This window comes from Dreissena polymorpha, chromosome 3 (assembly GCF_020536995.1).
Source record: "Dreissena polymorpha isolate Duluth1 chromosome 3, UMN_Dpol_1.0, whole genome shotgun sequence".
Classification (NCBI taxonomy): domain Eukaryota; kingdom Metazoa; phylum Mollusca; class Bivalvia; order Myida; family Dreissenidae; genus Dreissena; species Dreissena polymorpha.
The window spans coordinates 135,720,807-135,744,957 of record NC_068357.1 but is presented as its reverse complement, the minus strand read 5'-3'; the positions used below and the strand labels follow the sequence as shown (position 1 = coordinate 135,744,957).

Below are 24,151 nucleotides of genomic sequence, written 5' to 3'. Positions count from 1 at the left end.
ACTCTCCCATCCTTCTAAATTGGATCAATTTATTTCCAAACATTGGGATGTCTAGTATATTTATTACTATATTTAGAATATTTTTTACAGAAATTCCTTAAAGCAAACAGCGCAGACCCTGATGAGACGCCGCATCATGCGGCGTCTCATCTGGGTCTACGCTGTTTGCCAAGGCCTTTTTCTAGACTCTAGGCATAAATGGGTTAACGATGTACGCGTGAAACATTATTTCTTTATTAAACATGAATATGTCGCTATATAAGATTCCCATCAACAACGTTAAGATTATATTGATAAACCTGTTAACAGCAATATACCGTCGTTTGTACGCTGTAGAAACTGCCTCCCTCGGCATAATTATGGCAGCTCTAACTTCCGGTCTCCCTTCCCAAAAGACCACAAATTGTGCTCGGTAAGTTCCGTCATTGTTGTCCACCACTCGGGCGGACGCAGCAGCTCCTAATGACGGCTCCGCCAGCCAGGCTCGAACCTACATGGGAGGGGAGGAATACGTAAAATGTGTAGAACAAGGGTCCGAATATATAAGCTATATCGAGTCCGCACTGATAAGTAGTGTATGGCCAATATACCAACCACATGGCAACTATGTACGATATACATCTCAATAGGCAGTTCATGTGTGTCCACTATGTGTGTGGTTTACCTAAATTTTGCGTAATCTACCGGTAATGTATGTTTTTCATGCAATAAGACGCGAAACCCGTATCTCCGAAACGAGATTAGATAACATCAAAACGCTTATATCAAGAAAAACAATTCTATGCAACAAATACATACATGCATACATTTTACATAAAAAACACATTTCATTATTTCTGTTCGAAAAAAAATCCGAGAAAACATCAATTCAAAATAGAAAAAAAAAGTTACTTGTTAAACCTCGTAAACAATTAAGGATTCCTAGGTTATTACTCTTTAAAAGAAACATTTTAAATTTTAATCTTAATAATTTAAATATTTACGCTAACAAGTAAACCTGAATTGAAATTTTTGACGATGACTTGAGGTCTCTTCTATATTGGTTAGACAAAGTTCAATTTTTTTATATTTGAAAAGCCCAAAAACACTCAAAATCAACGAATATTTCGTACAATATTCCGGCAAATAAGAGAAACACATAAAAAATCAAAGTTCCTTTTAGCATAAGCAACCATTTCAACGCTAGATATGGTCTGGTAACATAGATTTTACAAGATACAAAATGTTCTTTTTTGTTTTTTGTGGGACAGTGTATTTAACACATGTTCATTTACCATGTTCGTGTTCGTGTTTCATATGAATTGATATTAAAATATTTAACATTAAAACATATATTATTATAGGAAATTAAAATGGAATATATTATGCCACAAAGAATAAAAACGAGCATTTTGAATCTCGTTAAATCTATGTTACCGTACCACAACTGATGTTAAAATATTGGCTATTGCAATAAGGAACACTGATTTTTTATGGGTTCTCTTTATTTTACGAAATCTTTTGCGAAATATCAGTTTGGGTTGATTTTTTATGTTACTTTAAATATCAAACAACAATAAATTGGCGGACACTGGAAGAAATGTCAAATATAACGGATCAATAAACGAAGTTAATAGGATATTCATACGGTAAACTATTTCAATAACTACACGATGACAAATATTGATCTGAGAAATTTCAAACGTCACTGAAAGGTCAAGGTGTAATAAAATTTATTGACGTTTAACACTACATTTAACTTGTATGACATGTCGAAATGTTTATTGCATTGTGCTTGCTAACACGCATGTGGGGTTAATTTTATTATCTCCGTTATTATACAGTCTTAAAACGGAATATTTATTACCAACATACACAACTAAAGAATAACGAGACATGTTTCTTTTTGAAATTGTCTTTCACATTCCTCAATTTGTCCTCTTTCGATGGTGTGGCGAGTCACGATTTGACCAACACTACTTTGTATAGCTGTGGAGGATATGATAACTCATGAACGAATGTTGTGTAAGATAAAGTGGACGCATATGTGACTAGTCTGCAGAACACTACACCAAGGGTCAAGTGTATCATGAGAACAACATTTCAGTGTGAAAAGGTTTAGACAGTTCTACGATACAGCGACTTCTTTATTATGAAGAAACTGTGCAACCACAAAACATGAACCCTTTAAGTTAAACGAGAACCTTTTTGTGAGTACAAAAACATCTCACCACGTCACCACCTTTACGTCGTTTCCGTCCATGATGGTCAAATAGCGTGATAGTCACGTACACGTGAGCTCCGATTGTCAAGCGGCCGTTTCCATTTAGCTCGACCGTTGACCTTGACGGGTCGGGAAGGTCAAGTAGATCTTCAATATCCGTGTAATTTAAATATAATTCTTCAGGCCACGTTCCTAGAACTTCCGGTGCCGCTGGAATGTGTCTGCACGGGCTGTACACGATATCAGGTGCACGTGTTTTAAGTCCGTCTGGCTTATTGAACAAAATCTTCAGATCAAATCTTAAAATATAAATTAAGAAACATACACGTTTCCGTACGTTTCCAAATAAATACAACTTTTATTATTTAAGCAGTGCATACAATAGTGACTTAATATAAATGAAATATATAATTCAGAGAAAGAAATAATAGTTCAAAATTCCTCAAAAGGGTTACCATTGACATCCAATTTTAATTCCGACACGTTATTATAATTTGTAGTTTTTTGTGTTGGAATTGCAACAGGTATCAGCTGGGTCAGGCAAAAATACAATACTGTTGGCAGTAAAAAGTCGTTTAGGCATCTTTTATCACTGTGCCTTATTCCCTATGAATTGGATTCATATAAAGCTGTATGAGCCAATCAGCAACCCTAGTGGCTCTATAATTATCTTCATTGATAAATAAATCCCACCAAAATATAATAAGACCAAGAAGTAAGTTGGTCCAACTATTTGGAATCCATCGTTTTTTCACTGATATATTTATTTTTCGCAGGATCAAGATTTGAGTTTTCAATTTCTTACCACACAAAGTCACGATGTGATTGCTGTCTTTGTCGAGACGCGTATTCGGACTTGTTATCCGTGTGTTCATATTCGAAATGAATTTGTGTCGCGTTCTGAGAAAACTGGGCATAATGCCTGTGCGTAAAGTGTCGCCCCAGATTAGCCTGTGCAGTCCGCACAGGCTAATCAGGGACGACACTTTCCGCCTAAACAAGATTTTCGGTGAGAAGGGACTTCCTTTCAACGAAAAATACCTTAAAAGCGGAAAGTGTCGTCCCTGATAAGCCTGTGCGGACTGATCTGGGACGACACTTTACGCACATGCGTTATGCCCAGTTTTCTCAGAACGCGACACATTTGTTCATTAAGTGCACAGTTTTTGTGTTGAAGTATGTGTAAATAATCTCATTGGTAAATATTGCAGCATAAAGTTCACCGTTTGTATACCGATGCGACTTGAATTGTGAGCTGATGTTATTGCGTTGTTTTTTTACTTGAACTGTAATTGTATTATATAATATTGTATAATTGTATTATATATACAGTAATAAAGTAAAAAATATAACAAAACAATATATATATATATATATATATATATATATATATATATATATATATATATATATATATATATATATATATATATATATATATATATATATATATATATATATATATATAAACTTTTAATAGGTAGAATAACTCGACACTATACATGAACTTGTTATAATAAAACATTCAAAAATAGTTGAACTATGAAAACAAGTTCGAACTCATGACATTTGAGCCCTACATTGATCCATCGCATCACCACAGCGTAAAATAAAAGCCACTGACAGAACATGTTGTTCTCGTTTTCCGTACGGGCAATTTCGAATAATAGGCGACAATTGATGAGGGCCATATAAATCAATCGCACAAGTAAAAGTTGTCAATCCAACAAATGATTTAGTTCCAACACGTCCAATTAGTCCCAATATGAACTCAAGCATGTCTGGGCGTATACAAACAACCGGCGATAATTTCAATAAGTGTATTAACAATTAAAATCAATTCAAAGGGAGATTTCAATAAGCCATTCCCAAAATTAGGCTACCTCAAATCAAGCACGTTATCACGAATGATGTCCGTTGTTTAGTTCGGCAACTTGTATTGATCGCAAGGCGTATATATGCATGTACATACAACATATCTACCACCCAATATACTAGTAAAAACAAACTGCCATGTGTATGATTGTGTGTCAAGAAATGAGTTATAATTTATAATTATCCTCACGCTTTTTGAAAAGCGTGGGGATATTGTGGTTATCTCCGCCGTCCGTCCGTCTGTCCGTCTGTCTGCCCGTCCTGGGGACCGTTTCTTAAAACTACGTACGTTCAAAAATCATGCGTAAGTGGAAACGTTCAGTTTGTAGCGTTTCTATAAACTTCGTAAAGTTACGTTTACCATATTTTTGCACGTAAAGTTACGTGTGCTCAAAGGCTCACGTAACTCAGTAATTTAGCGTAAATATGGCGGCGTATGCACCGATATTTCGGAGAACCGAACGTAGACTACGAAATCTACGAGCGCAACATCATTTTAGTTAATTTAAACCTTTATCTATATTAAGAACTTGGTAGGGCATGGAAAGATATTGTAACGGAAATCCTGCGTTGATTGTTCAGGATCTATTGTGTACGATTGTGGATTGGAGTTTTGCTAAAAGAGGAAATGTTACATGTTCGAATCGATTGTTGTTATGATTTGTTCGATTTTTCTTTTGACAATTCATTCAACTTTCGTTTTGAACAAGGCTTTATCCATCACAAGACGCCAAGTTGAACTCAACGAATGTGACGTTTGCTGAGTGATAGAATTTATTCATTGTAAACATGGGTAAAAGTATACTTTTTCTGTAAGAATTATGTATTAGAATTGTATAATCTACGTTTTTGTAAATAGTTGCATTTATATTATACTGCTGTGTCAATGAATAACAATTATACAGTAGTCTGTGCTAATATTAATTCAATTAATTTAAGCACAGATTACTGTATAATTGTCATTCATTGACACAGCAGTATAATATAAATGCAACTTTTTACAAAAACGTAGATTACTGTATACAATTTTAATTGATATGTCAACAGCGCTTCTTATAAATGTGTATACGGTTGTCACTTTATTGTTGAATTTGGCACATTTACAGTTTAAGCAGAAGTTCTGCATCAAGATCCAATTCTTTGGAAATAATATCATGCATATCATTTTGTCAAAACTGCGTTAAATAAAATATACTGTAAAGACTGTGAGATACAATCTGTCGACATGTTAGCTCAGTTCAGTTTATTCTGTTAGATTTGTCTTTGTCAGCTCTGGTACTACAATTGTATTTTATTTCAGGTGTGTGGCTTTAAATACTCAACACCTTCATTGTTTTCGACTGTGTGCTTATGGATTAATTTAATGTTTGATCTGCATAACGCCTGCATAATATCATACGACAAAACATGTGCATAGTTGTCTTTTTGTAAGATTTGTTTTATATTGAAAACAATAATAACGTTTCATTTTTGTGCCGATATAATTTGCATAGATATTTAATTAGTTGTAAATATATGTCATAACTAATGAATATTAAGAATCACTCGCTCGAATCATGTTTCAAAATAAGGTTACAATTCAAGTGTCTGTTGTTTCTTTGGCATGTAATGCTTAATGCATTTAATTTTGAATAAAATACTTTACGTGAAGCTGCTATTTTATTAAAAAAATATTTTAATTAATGAATGACACGCTAAAGTTCCTAAGATATGTACTGCTTACGACGAGTACTTGTCAAACAAATTCAAACAGAATCCTCCCTTGATATATTTGGGGTTTTTTATTTTAATTAATGAATGACACGCTAAAGTTCCTAAGATATGTACTGCTTACGACGAGTACTTGTCAAACAAATTCAAACAAAATCCTCCCTTGATATATTTGTTTTAATTTAAATAGATCTAATAAAAGAAATTGCCAGTACCGATAAATACAATCTAGAACATCCCAGTAAAGAGTCACCGAATATCGTATTTCTTCAACAAGTGGCAATACAAGTGCAATACATTTTAGGTTTTAATTAACTACTCAAACGTTAAGAACTTTCGCAAATATCACTGTTGATTTATTGACATACAGTTTACTAATCATATGCCAAGCATTTCTTCAGTAGCCTTACCCTACGGAGTTTGTCTTCGACTGTTGACTAAAGTAGATCAATAAGAACGCCGACTGCATATGACCGAGTGTATTTAAATCAATATTTGAACACAAATGGATGGGGGATATCAAATCATCATCATCATCATCATCATCATCACCATCATCATCATCATCATCGTGATCATCATCATCATCATGATCATCATCATCATCATCATAGTCATCAAATTGCTTTGACCATTCCAGGCTTATCACATTAAATATATCTGACAATTCCACTGACATTTCAAAACAGTCCCAAACGGGCAAACCTAACCAAACCAACTGGCCATTACCATTCCGTCAAACCATGTTAGACTGTTACGAATGTTAGCTTCATGTTCTGTACGACTTTGGGCGAGTTTTCACTTGCCTTAAAGTGGATGAGCTGGTCGTTTAAGGACGACACTTGCTCGAGTTCTCTTCAACATTGACACGAGCATTTAGACGAGCTCAGTCAATATATATATATTTATATATTCTTATGTTAGTATATCAATCGCAGATATAATAACTGACTTCGAGAATGATCGAGTGTAGACGACTCTGCACGAGTTTATAAGCATATGTCGTTCGCGATTTCCAGCCCCCCCCCCCCCCCAAAGGCACACCAAAGTCGAGTTATGCTTTAGAATGCCAACAGAAAGCTAAATTCTACGGGACGTGAAGACATGCAGAAGATGTTTATTCGAGAGTGCACGATTGTCATGAGACGTGCCCTTGCTACGTGTACGATAGGCGTCGACAATATTGAACGGTATAAAATTATCGCCGCTTCTTGGCGAGTTCGAGCAACAGAAGAATACAACACTGCGACATAGAACGAAGAGTGGGCAGATTCACACGACACAATGCAGGTTCTGGCGAGGTACATTGACTCCACATCACGATTATCAGAGATCAGACAGACAGACGAACGGACGGACGGGGGGGCGGACGGACAGACGGACGGACGGATGGACGGACGAACAGACAGACAGACAGTCAGACAGACAGACAGACAGACAGACAGACAGACAGACAGACGGACGGACGGACGGACGGACGGACGGACGGACGGACGGACGGACGGACGGACGGACGGACGGACAGACAGACAGACAGACAGACAGACAGACAGACAGACAGACAGACAGACAGACAGACAGACAGACAGACAGACAGACAGACAGACAGACAGACAGACAGACAGACAGACAGACAGACAGACAGACAGACAGACAGACAGACAGACAGACAGACAGACAGACAGACAGACAGACAGACAGACAGACAGACAGACAGACAGACAGACAGACTGAACACATACATTTATACGGAAAATGTAAATATTATAAGAAGTTATCATTTCCGTATCGTAAAATCAACAGTTAGGAATTATGTGTTAAGTTTACATTAATGACGATACCATTTTTGTAGTAGAGATGAGCAAATATTGAATATATTGAATATACATTTGAATTTACAAAATAGATGTATACAGACGTATCTGAACACCTCAAAACGACCACAATACGCAGTTACACACGGGTGAACGGTAAAACTTGTATATGCACCATTCAGTTTCTCATTTGCAAAGGGCTTATTTGGCGAGTGTAAGAAAGTTCGGTTATTGAAACTATTTCCACTGACTGGTATAAGACATTTATAATTTCAATTTGTACAAGGTAGCAATTCAAATTGTTTTATCTTAAATTGTGTTCGCCGAAGAAGTAGAAGTTATATGTCTTTTTAATTGAATTTGCTATAACATATAACATATATATATAATTTCGGACTAGTACTTGAAAGTTCCCTGGGTACTCTTTATGTATGCTACAATATACCCTGGGTACAGAAAATATACTTAAACATACCCAGGAATACTTAGGCTAAATCTGCTGTTGTTGACTCTATTTTCAAATTAATAATGTTTCCGTTTACATTCTGTGAAATGGCCTCCGCGATGACATTATCGAAACTCGTACTCAAAAAAGAATATTGAGTTAGGTTTTGTTCAAAGAGGATTTTGTTTCGTATTCAGAAGTGCGTTTGATGACATCAAATTTTAGGCAGGAATGCAATTCTGTACCCAGGGTACATTGAAGTGTACTTAAGAGTACCCCGGGTACTTTGAAGTAGTACGGGGCCAACAATGACCAATCAAGCTTCAGTTGTTTAAGCTCTGCAATTATTAACTGGAAGTAAAGGTCAAAGCTCACACACTTGGCTAACTTTGCGCAATGGTTATTGTAACAACTAAAACTTAAGTTATCTGAATATTAATAAAGGCTAATTTTAAAGTAGGTTTGAAAAGTTTTCACTGTTTAAGTAAATTTACTGAAAACATTTATTGAAATGTACCAAATATGTCATTTTATACAAAAACTGTCAAAACACTATGACTTTTAAACCAATGAAATTTGTTTTTGGTAAGTTACAGTTGTAAGATGCTCAAAGTTGTATTTTTAGCGAGGCTGTTTTCGGAGAGAGAAAACCCGAGCTATTGTCATAGCCAGCTAGTTGTCCAACGTCCGCCCGTCCGCTGTAGGCAATGTGCTAAAACCCTAAACGTCACACCCATTTTGGGTCACTAGGTTATAGGTCAATGTCACTGTGACCTCTACAAAAATATAAAATTTTGACAAGATTTCACAGCCCAGCGTTTTTTTTACCAATCCATGCATTTTTTTTAAATATCGAACAAAAAATATAATATAATTATATATGTGAAGAAGCATACTTTATGATAATTGCAAATGCCTATTGTCTCAAATTAATAGAAGCATTCATGGACAATGTTAATTTATCACAGAAAAAAGATTCTCATTTTAAATGAATTTATCGTCGCTGTCGTTCTCAAACCTCGTAGCTACAAAATGCCAACTTTTCAGGAGAGAGAAAAAAACCGTCTCATTTTTTTATAACGATGTTTTAGAAATTGAAATTCTGTAAAAATACCAAACAAATGAAGCTGCAAAATACAGTATAAGCCGTAGACGCGTAAGTCATACTGATAAGTCATACTGACAGTCAGACATGGTAGCTACGATATTTTGTCACCACAGTTTTGTCATTTTTATGAGGTACGACAATTCGTCCTTATAGGAAACCTCGTAGTTGCAAATAAAAACAAGAGCACCGCCTTGCGGGTGCAGACCGCTCATCTATTTTCTTTTTAAAGGTGAAGGGACTCTCATTTTCAATCACAAAGGAGGGAGGAGTGGAGTGAAGAGGGGTGTATAGTGTGGGGTTGTGGACATTTATTACATTATCTTCCAAAAAAGCGAAAAAAAAAAAAAAAAAAAAAAAAATCGGGGGGGGGGGGGGTATAGTGTGAGGGTGTGGTGATAATTTGTGAGATGATCTTAAAAAAAAAAAAAAAAAAAAAAAAAAAAAATCAAAAAAAAAATTTGGGGGGGGGGGGTGGGGGGGTGGGGTGGGGGTATAGTGTGAGGGTGTGGTGGTCATTTGTGAGATGATCTTATAAAAAAAAAAAAAAAAAAAAAAAATTAGGGGGGGGGGGGAGGGGGGAGGGGGGGGGAGGGCACGGGGGATGGTTTGGGTGAAGTCTATTGTGGTATGTCAGGTAAGAGTAGTTTCATCAAAGTATCAATCAAATCTAATCATAAATAAAGAAGTTATGGCAATTTTAGCAAAATTTAATAATTTGACCTTGAGAGTCAAGGTCATTCAAAGGTCAAAGTAAAATTCAAGTTGCCAGGTACAGTAACCTCATGATAGCATGTAAGTATTTGAAGTTTGAAAGCAATAGCCTTGATACTTCGAGTGGATCGAAACACAAAATTTAACCATATATTAAAAGTTACTAAGTCAAAAAAGGGCCATAATTCCGTAACAATGACAACCAGAGTTATGCAACTTGTCCTTTTACTGTACCCTTATGATAGTTTGTGAGTGTTCCAAGTATGAAAGCAATATCTATGATACTTTAGGGGTAAAGTGACCAAAACATAAATCTTAACCAAATTTTCAATTTTCTAAGTATAAAGGGCCCATAATTCCGTCCAAATGCCAGTCAGAGTTACATAACTTTGCCTGCACCGTCCCCTTATGATAGTTCATAAATCTTGCAAGTATGAAAGCAATAGCTTTGATACTGTAGGAATAAAGTGGACCTAAACACAAAACTTAATCAAATTTTCAATTTTCTAAGTATAAAAAGGGCACATAATTCTGTCAAAATGCCAGTCAGAGTAACATTACTTTGCCTGCACAGTCCCCTTATGATAGTTAGTAAGTGTTGCAAGTATGAAAGCAATAGCTTTGATGCTTAAGGAATAAAATGGACCTAAACACAAAACTTAACCAAAATTGTCAATTTTCTAAGTATAAAAAGGGCACATAATTCTGTCAAAATGCATGCCAGAGTTATCTAACTTTGCCTGCCCAGTCCCCTCATGATAGTAAGTAAGTGTACCAAGTTTGAATGCAATAGCATTGATACTTACTGAGAAAAGTGGAACTAAACGCAAAACTTAACCAAAATTTGCAATTTTTTAAGTACAAAAAGGGCACATAATTCTGTCAAAATGCACGCCAGAGTTATCTAACTTTGCCTGCCTAGTCCCCTCATGATAGTAAGTAAGTGTACCAAGTTTGAATGCAATAGCATTGATACTTTCTGAGAAAAGTGGACCTAAACGCAAAACTTAACCGGACGCCGACGCCAACGCCAACGCCAACGCCAACGCCAACGCCAACGCCGACGCCAAGGTGATGACAATAGCTCATAATTTTTTTTCAAAAAATAGATGAGCTAAAAATATAAAAACGTTTTTGTCAAATTTGTCCAAACGAAACGACGTACCTATACTGTCCTACTCGGTTACTCCTTTCTCCATAGATTCCACAAGATCAGGTCTTATCTATTTAACTGTTCAGGGGTCATTATCAAGGTGGTGTGAAACGCTGGTCACTGTTAGAAGTCATAACATTAGGGTATTTATTGGCCATATCTAATTCCAAGATATTGCTGTAGAATGCTGATAATTCAGAGGGTTAAACATCGCTCACACACTAAATGAATAATTTGATTGTAGAAAAATACAGGGGAATGCATTTTAAAAGGTATCAACGAGATAATATTAATTAACTAAAGCACATTTTAATAAAGAGCATCGTGCTTGTATTTGAATGATGGATTAAAATAAAATGAACAGAACAGAACATGTACATAGTTTATTATTGAATTGAACAACATATTAATTAATGTTAATTAAACTATGTAATGGAAAGTATATAAATGCGAAGAGTATGTAATGATCTCAGAGCATAATTATAATTATGTTATATAAAATTATAATGAAGATATTTTCCATTACACATATCACATTATTCAGAAGTAAACAATTGAATATTCCTTACTTTTTCAATGTACATCTATTAATGTCCATATAAACAAGTTGAGATGGCATAAATAGTATGCCACATAAACTTTATAGAATTCTTGTCACTTAATAATAATAGAATGATAAGCTTCTATATGCATGTATATTTAGTACTGTCATGATCGTAACCCAAACTTTTCTAGCAAGGAAATTTCATGGAAAAAACATTAATGTTAACACCAAATAGCGCCGTCTGCACTTGTGGATTGGGACATAAGCGACGGTGTTCGCTATTCAAGTTTTTTTAAGAACATCGTCGATTAGGAAAATGTGCTATATTTGGAGGAAATACCGGTTTCAGAGACGTTCAATAAATTAGCCGCGCTCTGTGAAACGGGGCTTAACGCCTGTGCGTAAAGTGTCGTCTCAAATTAGCCTATGCAGTGCGCACAGTCTAATCAGGACGACACTTTACGCACATGCATGAATACCCGTTTTCACAAAGAGTGGCTCAAATACTGATCGTGTCCGTTATTTTTAATTTTGGCAATGATACTATAGCTTTATGACGGGCTTTTGGCTGTTTGAGTCGCGTTGCTTTTATTTTGTTTCTGCTTTTGGAGGCATTTTTTTATTCTTTGGATCATGTTTTGCGAAAAACACTGTAAATGAGAAGTTTTAAAGGGGAAGGTTGGGGAGTTGTACTTTCACTTGTTATTAGATTGTTATCGTAGCTATGCACGGGTTGGTGTAAAACGGCGAACGGCCATATGGTCGCAGTTATTTAAATGAATAATTCTGGATACGATACATCATACTTAATGTATAACCGCGAGATCGTCGCTGTATCATATGACCAGGTGCAGTATATATAATTGGTCTACAACCAGGCACTCGGTCAATCATCAGGGGTCAGCCAGTCACATATTGGAGTGTATTAAAAAAACTGCATCACTCAGAGAAATTCACGATTCGCAATTTCGACATTCGGATCGATATTTGAAAAAAAAGATAACACGTTTGTTGGATACGTTTCTAAACGTCCATATAACTTATAAGTGTTTTAAATGTGTCCGTATATAAAATAGCAGGTTAATTTGTAAGAAAATGCAATTTAAAATCATTTCCCGGCAGTATTAACCATGTGGAGATGGTGTGCTATACATTTTTCAATTTGAAGTCCGCACGGGCTAATCAGGGACGACACTTTCCGCTTTTATGACATTTTTCGTATAAATGAAGTCTCTTCTTAGCAAAAATCCAATTTAGGCGGAAAGTGTCGTCCATTATTAGCATGTGCAGACTGCACAGGTTAATCTGGGACGACACTTTACGCACATGCATTTTGTCTAGTTTTCTCAGAACGCGACTCAAATTATTAGAGGTAGTATTGACAATGGGCTCGACATGTTGCCCAGGTTTCGAAAATGCCTCGGTGAAAGTGTGTGCATGCACGTTTAAGTATTTCGTATGTCCTTTTTGGATAGGTGTTCAATAAATTTACTTTTCATAATCATGCCTTAATAGACCGTCAATGGAGCATTTCAATCAGCAGACAAGTTTCAAGTGATATTTACAGATATCTTCATGTCTTTTAAATTTCCGCCAAGTTATTTCATCCCTTCATTCTTTTGAAATGGCAGGACAACAATATACCTATGTACAGGAATATGACATAGGAAGTACGGACTTGGCGCGTCGCATTGTCTCATAATTATGAATATTCCTTTCTTCAAATTAATCTCGAACCTTTTCCTATAATGAGTTCCGTTCTGAGAAAACTGGTCATAATGCATATGTGTAAAAAAGTGTCATCCCAGATAAGCCTATGATATCCGCACAGGCTAATCCGGGACGACACTTTCCGCCTAAACTGGATTTTCGCCAAGAAGAGACACCATTTAAACGAAAAATTCCATAAAAGCGGAAATTGTCGTCCCTGATTAGCCTGTGCGGACTGCACAGGCTAATCTGGGATGACAATTTACGCACAAGCATTATGCCCAGTTTTCTCAGAGCGCGACTCTAATGACACGGCCATTGAGCAATCATAAGCAAGAGATTACAAATTCGATCTTTTCCCTCTAAGTGTGACCTTGACCTTAGAGTGTGAATGGCACATCCGCTTATGATGCTGAATAATTCCACTAAGTAATTTACAAAATCTGAATTGAATTTTTTTCACAGTGATAACGAAATGGGATGGACGAAGGGATGAATGGAAGAAAATGCGCACCCCCAGAGTTTCCAACTGGTTTCATCTTCAACCGACCATAATGTAAAAGCTAAATATCGACAAACTCGAACAACGTTTATTGTTACTTATGCAAATTCCAAACCGCAAGCTAAGTAAACACTCCTTTGGACTAAAAACACACGTCCTTGTCTAAATGTATACGTCTTGCTTCGTCAATCTTTGGTAATCAAAACGCGAACTTGAATTTATTAATATTTTAAACACTTACGGTTTATTGAATTCGCAGCGGGACCTGAACATCAGTTCTGATTGCCATAGATCAATCCAGATTCTCTTTTTCGGTTTATTCATTTCATTTCAACTCGTTTTTGTCTACCCTAAAGCTCCGCGTGAATTTGCTTTTTATCTCGGATTTTTATTTATTCGGAGTTTAAGCCATGCATGAAGTTTTTTAAATGAAATATTAACAAGTGTTTATGAATGTTCTATAATCCCAACGTTTTTAAACGCGTGGGGAAATTGTATTGATCTCCGTGTATACAATAACAGTTTCTTTGTTTTTTTTTAACAAAGCAATACATTTATTGTCTTTGTAAATTGATATTTTTGCGAAATAAATGCACGAAATCTGCCAAATACCAGCACAAGATCATTAAGTAGTTATAAATGGGTTTCAACTCTAAAACAATGTGTGTAAAAGACAAGTAAATTAAATATTCCCAATTAGTTGTTCTGCTTGTTCACACCAGCTACTGTCTACTGAAGGTTAACATGGTACACTGTAGTTTTCACTATCAAAGACCTAAGTCATATTAGAAGCTTAGACTTCTGTCAATGAAATATTAATAACACGAAATAACAAATTATACAATAAACATTAAGCAAAAGAAATAGATTGAATCTGTATTAGTTCTAAATATTATAGGCTATGGTATTATACATACTCGAATGCATAACTTTGGTTAGTTTAGCAATGTTAAAATAAGAAATTAGAAGTCTAAACTTTGTTAAGTAAAACAACCCATAACTTCATAACAAAAGAACAATAAGTAATGGGTAGTAAAAGTTTTGTATTTTAATATAGAACACATGCCTTTTCAACAAAACCATTTATAAATGTGACTAGTAGTAGCCCTATATTTTAACATAGTACAGATACTTGTGTAATTTGAGTGCAAAACAATACTTGTCTCAGTTCTAGTATAATGACTAGTACTATTATACATATTTCTAACAATAGTTGGTAAATCGATAAGACTGAATATTTTAAAAACACATCAATTAACAATAAAACATTGTTTTCCAGGAAAAGTACAATCAACGAATGACTAGTATCAGCTGTAATTTAAACAGAAAACAAGTAAGATCTGAAGAAATAGAAGTAAACTGACAAAGACTAAACACTTATATTTTTAAATTACATTTGCATTTGTGTCGTTTGGCGACACGACTAGACAGACGAACGCCGCCATATTTTATCATAAACCATGCTTATAACGCAAAGCGCTATAACAGTCTGTATAGTAAAATACGTTGGCTAAATTAAATCTAATTTTAAACGAATATGTGCATACCAAAACTGTTGCTGCGGGCATAATACAAAATAAAAATATTTTTATTTCGTTTTAAGATTTCAGGTGCGGCAAATCCGACGAACATTTAATCAATTAGTTGTTGCCTACGGGCTGTTAAAATATGATTCCCTATTATGTTTCTTATTTGAATAAAGATGTAATGTAATGACTTATTTTGAGTGATTGATTCGGTCGTTGCAAGGCGTGAGTTATCTCGTTCCCAAGCATAATATCTGTATCTAGTGATACATTTTAACGACGTAATACGTAGTTTCCATGAGTTGTTTATCCATCTTTTAACACGTCAATTAGTCGCTTTCGTGAGTTTTATCCACGCACAAACGGACGCGGAAAAACGCAAACACACACACGTAATTTCAAATTTAATACCTTGATTTTTGTGAGATTAAGATTGAGACAAAGTATGAATGAGGAACAGAAGTTATTGTTTTTTTTTATTTGTAATCAATACAACGAAAACCGCTGAAAAGAAATAAATTTTGCCTTCGTATTGTTATTATAGTTTTGATTGTAAAAAAATGGGATTTCGAAATATCACTAGTATGTGTGGATTTTATTTTGTCAAATGCAACACGAACAACGGTATGCGAACGGACCTTGATTGTAATTAAAATACATATCATGCATGTGTATACATACCTCGTTTCCAAAATATGAATTGTGAATGTACAAATGAAGAACATAGCAACACAAATGCAAACTCTTCGGCGTTCATTTCCGCGAACAGCTTTATTAAACATTCCATTAACTGCCCATATATTTTAACTTGTAGTTTTAGCCAATATGAAATGTTCAATTACTTATATGATTTTCAACCTGTTGTTAAATAAATTTCAATAATTTCCGTTGAAATAACACAAACAACACAACTCCGGTACCCTATTCACTTAACTATACAGTAATAGAGGTCTTGCATCGACCTTATCATCTACGCTAACACAGATTTAACACTTTATGGTGAGATTACAGTAATTGACATGACGCCGTATCTATGATCGCTCCGCCCACTTAATCACGTGGCTAAGCGGGTAGCAAACCTAGACAAGCTAACACCAAAATGGCTTCATTGCCTATACTGCATGTAGATTAACGCGATATTCCGGATTATTTTTATGGACTTTTTGACACAATATGACACTTGTATAAGGGGTTTGTGTCATTTAGTTATTGTGCGAATGCAAAAATATACGTTGATAGAGAACATCAGCTAATTGTAAAGGGTTTTTCGGTACATGAAAAACGCTCTCAAACGCTTGCGCGCTGACCGAAATCGAACCTGTTATTACGTGTGATGTTGGTATTAGCAATAAATTAACACTTCTTCAACGGCATTTACCCGTGTTATTTACGAAACATTTCCACTCGTGTATTTGATACGAAATAGCGCTTTAAACTGGGATTTCGGTGAAGTTTTACACGCTTTCTGACACCGAGTGTACCAAAATCCCACATGTTATTACGTATAAAAGTGATATTAATAATATTAAACATTGCTTATGGGACATTTATCAATCACTATAATTGAAAGTGCAAGACAGCACAATAAGTTTGGTCATTGTCATATATAAAGTAGCGCTGTATGAAGGGGAATTCAGGAAAGCTACCTGTATCAGACGCTGGTGCAGGTACCGACTTCTCCCAAGTTCGGCGTTTATTGGTTATATCAGTAATAATAAATCTTATTATGTGGCATTTTATCGATTCGATTCTATTAAAATAGAAACATATAATCGTTTGCACTTGTTACTGACACACACAAAACACGATTTATAACGAGGATTTCGTTAAGTTACGCAAAGTTGGTACCAATCTTCTCTATTATTCTACAAGCACACGTGATATAATTCATACTTAATAATGCGTAGTTATTTGTAACATAACATTTCCAGTTTTTTTAAATAAATAAATGCTCCATAAGGGTGATCTCGGTAATTCTACACATTGAAGCTTCCACTTGCTCTTGTCAAGACCGCATTTCCGCGTTTGAAATGGTATATATTTTATTAATCTAACTTTTGGACCGAATGTCAGAGTTACATAAAACCTAATCACACCGTTTTTGCCTTATTTCATTTCCGCTTTTTTTCGAACAAATCAAACGAAACTCGTTGAAAAAAATGAGAACTAGGCATTCGATCTCAAAGGTGGATTAAAAGCGTTCATTGGTTGCATCACATGTCTGCACATGTGTAGATACCGTTATTAATATACTATATCACGTGTCACCTTCTAATAACATGTATAATGGCAACAAAGTGCATTACTATCAGAGTAATAAAACACAGCACAAATTAGGCTTCATGCTGGGTTTTATTTCTCTTTAAGTAATAAGATAAACCTCGCTTATGTATATAAATGAACTAGTAACTGATAAAACTTTTTTTAAACGTGAAATATTAAGTGATAATCAGATCGATAACATAAACTATTTAAATCTGCTAGTATATCCGATAAAAATTATAATCGTCTTTGACAGTGTTTACGTTCAGTTGTTCGTGGTGACGACCGCATGCATTTATACATCTCTTACACTTCTCAAGATCTCTTTTCGGCTTTGGAAACGATATAAATTAAATGTCGCCAACTAATCTTTCAGGATATCGATTGTCCGAGTTACGTTGTCCCCATCGACACCGTTTAACCATTTTTAATCTACTTTTTTAAAGAGGAAAACAAAAGAAACTCGCTAAAGTAAAAGTGAACCTATACATAGCTTGTGTAGAAAATGTCGGGCAGTTCGTTGCTAACTAACGCGCCCGATTAATCGATCGCTGACTGGTAAATCAGGTCTTAGATAAGAACTTGATTGACAGGCGGCGTAATGTCAATAAATTAAGGTGCATCCAAACGAGTAAGCAAATGCACGTTTTATGTGCAACACATTCTAATCGCGTAGTGTGCATGCATGCAGGCTTACTTAGGCATTTATTGATTTATTGGTTTTAGCTTTACATTGTATAGTTGTTTTAAATCGCTTTCAAACGCGTTTGTATGGTGGCGTAAAGCGGCAATATGGAACCTTGTCACAGTTTGGCAAAACTATCATGTTCACAGAAAAGTCTAATAGAATCAAAACCAAATGTATACATTATATTAAAATAAGCGAAATATTTTTTTTCGGCTAAAAACTCGTTTAAAATATATATTGGTTGATAGATTGTCGGCACAGCCTTTCAACTACCATTGAACAAGTTGGGATGATAAACGGGATGGGAAATCAAGCATATAGAGGTTACTCTGTGAAAAAGGGGCTTAATGCATATGCGTAAAGTGTAATCCCAGATTTGCCTGTGCAGTCCGCACTGGCTAATCAGGGACGACACTTTCGGCTTTTATGATATTCTCTGTTTAAAGAAAGTCCCTTCTAATCAATAACTAGATTAGGCGGAAAGTGTCGTCCCAGATTAGCCTGTTCGGACTGCACAGACAGGCTGATCTGGGATGACACTTTTCACACATGCATTAAACACCCTTTTCACAGAGCGCGGCTCAAAATTTAGAAGTTGAATTATACAGTTTTGTCCCGGTTGTGGTTTGCGTTAAATTTAATTAGGCGACAAACACGATATGGAATAAAATTTGATTTGTCTTCAAAATTATTGTCATGCGTAGCAATAACGAAATTGAGTCATAACAAAAAGAAGAAGATAACAGAACAGTTGTATTAGTCTGTTGCAAACACAACGAAATCGCCAACTAAAAAAAAATGAAACTATAGTTATTGTTAAGTAGTCCACAAACAATACTCGAGTCTTTTACATGCAAATGTAACAGCCGAACGCTACTTACATGTAGCATGGGTCCTTAGAAAACAACTTTGAACTGCACATGCCTTCGGTCAAGGTCATCTTTGGCGACCAACATCACACAAGAAATGTGATCGATGTAAGTGCGCTTACGAAGCACTCAAAGCAAGTTGGACAAAGCTTAGGACTGCTCATATTTTACCTTGTAACACGTACTACATTCAAATACGTATGCAAGTAAATGACAACCGCCCTACTTGAATTAGGGGTAGGTTGAGAATGTCCATAGCAATCGTTTTATTACAATGTAGATTGGGAATGTCCATAGCAATCATTTCATTACAAATCCTTATACAAGTGGTCGGGCTTATACAATTGACCCCGCAAGCTTTCTGATTAGTAGTCAAGCGCTCAACTATCTACGCCATCTTGGACATCATTATCATCATCATTAACAGCAGAAGCAGGTAATGCATCATCATTATCATGATAAACATCAACAAAAAGCTCTGGAACAAACAACAACCTTCAGTTGTAATAATAAGATTATATTCTGTCTTTTCGTCTGTAAATTGGACTGTTTATGCACAATCAAACGAACACCTGCATATCAGAGGAGAACTTCGTCAACAATGGTTGAATGGATACTTATGAACATCTAAGATTAAAGTGGGTGCATAATGAGTTTAAATTGCATTTAGTATGGAAAGCCTTCACTGTCTTATAATACCAAAACTTGTGATATTACGTCAATCTGACTGTGCATGAATACATGTATATTCAAATTATGTATTTATATATTGTGATTATGCATATATAATGGTAACATGCATTCATGCACAGTCAGATTGATGTATGATCACAAGTTTTGGTCTTATAAGACTGTCGAGGCGTTCCATAGTTTAGCGTAACGTATAAGCTATACAAATAACCCCGCTTGTGATAAGAATCACTCAAGGTCTCTCATGGTTTCGAGTTCTAATTTGATTTATGCAAACAATCAGGAAGCCTTAGAGGGCACTCTACGGTCGCAAGATTGCAAATCAAACAAACGCTATGTACCAATACTAAACACTACAACGTTTTCCTACCATAACTACGGTGACAACTTTTCGCACATTTCCAATTGAATTTGGAATCTATTAATTTTGTCAGAGTTATATAATTAAACTTGTGCATACATCAACTAATATACTACTTAATAACGTTTCATTGTCAGAAACGCCCTGTAAGGTCAAATGTTTAAAAGAAGTAAACAAAACATGTTTTTAATTCATTTACTGAGTGTTTATTCCTTAATTTGGATGTACTTGCACGACAACCTTCTATTCTCTTGACATAACAAATCAAAGTTTCTTATTTCGTTTAATTCAAACAGTTAAAAGAACCCATATTACTGAAAATCTATTCAGATATAAGGGATCTGTGAAAATCATCAGTAATGTTCACGTCTATTTAACTCGCGATAAAAATGGATAGATTTACACTTCGTTCTGCTTACTTAATGTTTTTGTTAACCAATGTACCACACTGATAAACAACATTGAGGATAAGGATGAGGATGAGGATGGGGATGGGGATGAGGATGAGGATGAGGATGATGATGATGATGATGATGATGATGATGATGATGATGATGATGATGATGATGATGATGGTGATCTACACAATTTGTAAATTTCAAAATGGCATCCAGTTTTGATTTTTGGTATTTTAAAGTGGTGAAACAAGAATTGTGGTTTGAACACAACCGTCTGTGTTCTACTTAAGTGTGTAACATTTGGAACGCTGATTATCCCCACGCTTTTTGAAAAAAAGGTGGGGATATTGTGGTGATCTCCGCCGTCCGTCCGTCCGTCCGTCCGTCCGTCCGTCCGTCCGTCTGTCCGTCCGTCCTGGCCACTATCTCCTCCTACACTAAAAGCACTAGAACCTTGAAATTTACACACATGGTAGCTATGAGCATATGTGCGACCCTGCACTATTTGGAATTTTGATCTGACCCCTGGGTCAAAAGTTATAGGGGTTGGGGTGGGGCCGCGTCAGAAATTATCACTCATTTTTTTAGGTTATTTTACATTTACTTCTTTATTTCTACACCGATTCACTTCAAATTGATACTGGACCTCACCTATGACAATACGGTCAATCTCAACCATGCATGGCCCCATTCCCAACCCTGGGGCGCCCCGCCCACATAGGCCACACACACCAAAAATTTCCATTTACTATAATTTTTTCATTTCTACACGGATTCACTTCAAATTGATACTGAACTTTTGTTATGACATTAGGGTCAATCTCAACTATGCATGGCCCCAATCCCAACCCTGGGGCGCCCGCCCACATAGGCCACACCCACCAAAAAATTCCATTTACTATAATTTGTTCATTTCTACACGGATTCACTTCAAATTGATACTGAACTTCTCTTATGACATTAGGGTCAATCTCAACTATGCATGGCCCCATAACCAACCCTGGGGCCCCGCCCACATAGACCACACCCACCCAAAATTGCCTTTACTATAATTTCTTCATTTCTACACCGATTCACTTCAAATTGATATTGAACTTCTCTTATGACAATACAGTCAATCTCAACTATGCATGGCCCCATTACCAACCCTGGGGCGCCCCGCCCACATAGACCACACCCACCCAAAATTGCCTTTTACTATAATTTCTTCATTTCTACACCGATTCACTTCAAATTGATACTGAACCTCTCTTATGACAATACGGTCAATCTCAACTATGCATGGGCCGGCCCCATTACCAACCCTGGGGCGCCCTGCCCACATATGTCACACCCACCCAAAATTGCCTTTTACTATAACTTCTTCATTTCTACACCAATTCACTTCTAATTGATGATGAACTTCTCTTATGACAATACGGTCAATCTCAGCTATGCATGGCCCCATTACCAACCCTGGGGCACACCTAGGTCAAACATTCGGCGTGGGGATACGCGTCGGCCTCTGCCGCGCCATTTCTAGTTAAATTTGAATCGAGGCGTATAGCGATATTTTGTCTCGTTACTCTTCTTTTGCGTGGAATTCTTAAGGACTATTTCGAGTTCCGTAAACGGGAAAGATCACAATTAATATTACTGCGCAATGTTATATTTGGTTAATTTAATGTGTTTTTCTTTTATTTTATCAATTAAAGACTACTATTTTGATAGAATCAGGAATAAATTTAATAAAAAAAGATATTGGAGGATAAAAAGAATACTATGTAAGTGTGATTGTGTACTTAAAATTATCCCACTCGTCTCAGAAAGGCTTACAACACTCGGCAAGCCTCGCCATGTAAACCTTTCTTCACTCGTGGGATAAATTTAAGTACACAATCACACTAACATAGTATTCTCTATATATCTATCTACAACTTACACTACTTAATAAGTGGTTATAACCAGTTATAGCGAGTTATATATCTCGTTCCCACAACTTATTAACAACTTATTAAGTAGTTTACAAGAGTTCATTTTTTCGTTCCCATTTCTTTGACAGCACTGTGTATTATTTTCATGCCTGATAAAAGACCGCGAGACAATTTTAAAGGTCAAATTTAGGAAAATATTTACAGTAGTTTGGCGATTATTGTTTCAATTTAACGTTAATGTCGTTATTAATGAAAATTTAAAAAACTATAACATATGTGGGCAGTGTTTGGGTTACGCTAAACGTTTATTTTTAACGTATTTGTTCCGTAGAGCACGTTGTCAATGGTTACAGTTTGTAAAGATGCATTTATTTAAAATAAATAAATGAATTATTTTTGTACAATGCTGACGTCAAAGTACTGATGTCGTTTGTTTAAATATTTGCTTGAAGGGAAGGCTTGGTGGCTGTTTGGATCATTTATGTTCGATAACAAATAATTTAAATAAAAACGTTGATGTACCGCCCAACCACCTACGAAGATGCGTTTTCACACAAACTTTACTTTAAGGATGCCATGCTTACGGATTGTAAGTGGCATTTTTTTACCCAACGGATAGAAATGCCACTCAGAAGTTATATCATAAGCCTGTAGCCACACTCTTTTTATCGTTAACTATGTTATCAAAGCACAAACGGAAAACAGGAACGCACACTTTATTTCTATTTTCAAAGATTAATTTCGTTATATTACGATTTAAACAAATACAAATGGGAAATAAGTTTTATGTTTAGTTTTATAATAAAAAAAGGCTATCAAGAAATGTTTGGCCTTCGAGGTTTTTATTGTATGGGTTAGAAGTAAATCGGAATAGAAACTAGTATGTGTTAATTTTCGTGTTTCCTTTTGTCGAACGGAACACAAAACCGAAAAGACGGTATTTACACGGATTTCATTGGAATCAAAATACATGTTATGGATATGTATACATACCTCCGTTCCAAACTAAGAATCGCAAAAGTAAAAAAGAAGAACACAGCTACACAAATGCACACTTTTCTTAAACCATTTGTACGAACAACTTTATTAAATATTCCCATCACTGACCAGATCCCGATCTTTTTTTTACTGTAATAAATTTCACTATCTCCAACTGTAATATATTTTCACTCAATTGAAACAGTGAGCGAAAACCGGTTTGCTTGCGTGTCCTCGTTGTTATATTGATCAGTTGATAAGTCCCACAATAACCACGGTATTAAACTGACTTTTGTAAATCCTCGAGTTTTCGTATTGTGAACGGTAGGATTTGTGATAGTTGTAAGCACACAATGTTTTCACGTAACGGGCTATCTACAATTGATTACTTGCTATGTCGAGAACGATATCTTTCGTTGATAAATGATTTTACGGTGAACGATTTTAAAGGGGCCTTTTCACAGTTTTTGGCATATTTTGAAGTTTGTCATTAAATGCTTTATATTGATAAATGTAAACATTGGATCTTAAAAGCTCCAGTAAAAAATCAAGAATAAAATTAAAACAAGGGAAAAAAAGTAGCCGGTACCAGGGCTCGAACCAGTGACCCCCGGAGTCCTGGAGTTAGTCTGAAGTAAAAACGCTTTAGCCTTCTCGGCTATTCCGCCGTGTATTCACAGATTAATTATTT

The 24,151-nt window shown here is 35.7% G+C and overlaps 1 protein-coding gene across 2 annotated transcripts in view; it reads right to left on the bottom strand.

The window, feature by feature from the left end:
* LOC127871581 (NXPE family member 1-like) overlaps positions 1-23,828 on the bottom strand; it is a 29,680-nt gene extending 5,852 nt beyond the window's left edge. The window contains exons 1-3 of one of the 2 annotated variants that reach the window (XM_052414649.1): positions 23,476-23,828; positions 2,211-2,502; positions 318-490 (exon numbers count right to left, since the gene is read on the bottom strand). In XM_052414649.1, the coding sequence (XP_052270609.1) occupies positions 318-490; positions 2,211-2,502; positions 23,476-23,582 (572 nt within the window). In that variant the 5' untranslated portion in view covers positions 23,583-23,828. Of the gene's footprint in view, positions 1-317; positions 491-2,210; positions 2,503-15,982; positions 16,287-23,475 lie in introns of those variants that run through there. The other variant, XM_052414650.1, reaches the window with a different exon arrangement.
* Between the last annotated feature and the right edge of the window lie 323 nt (positions 23,829-24,151).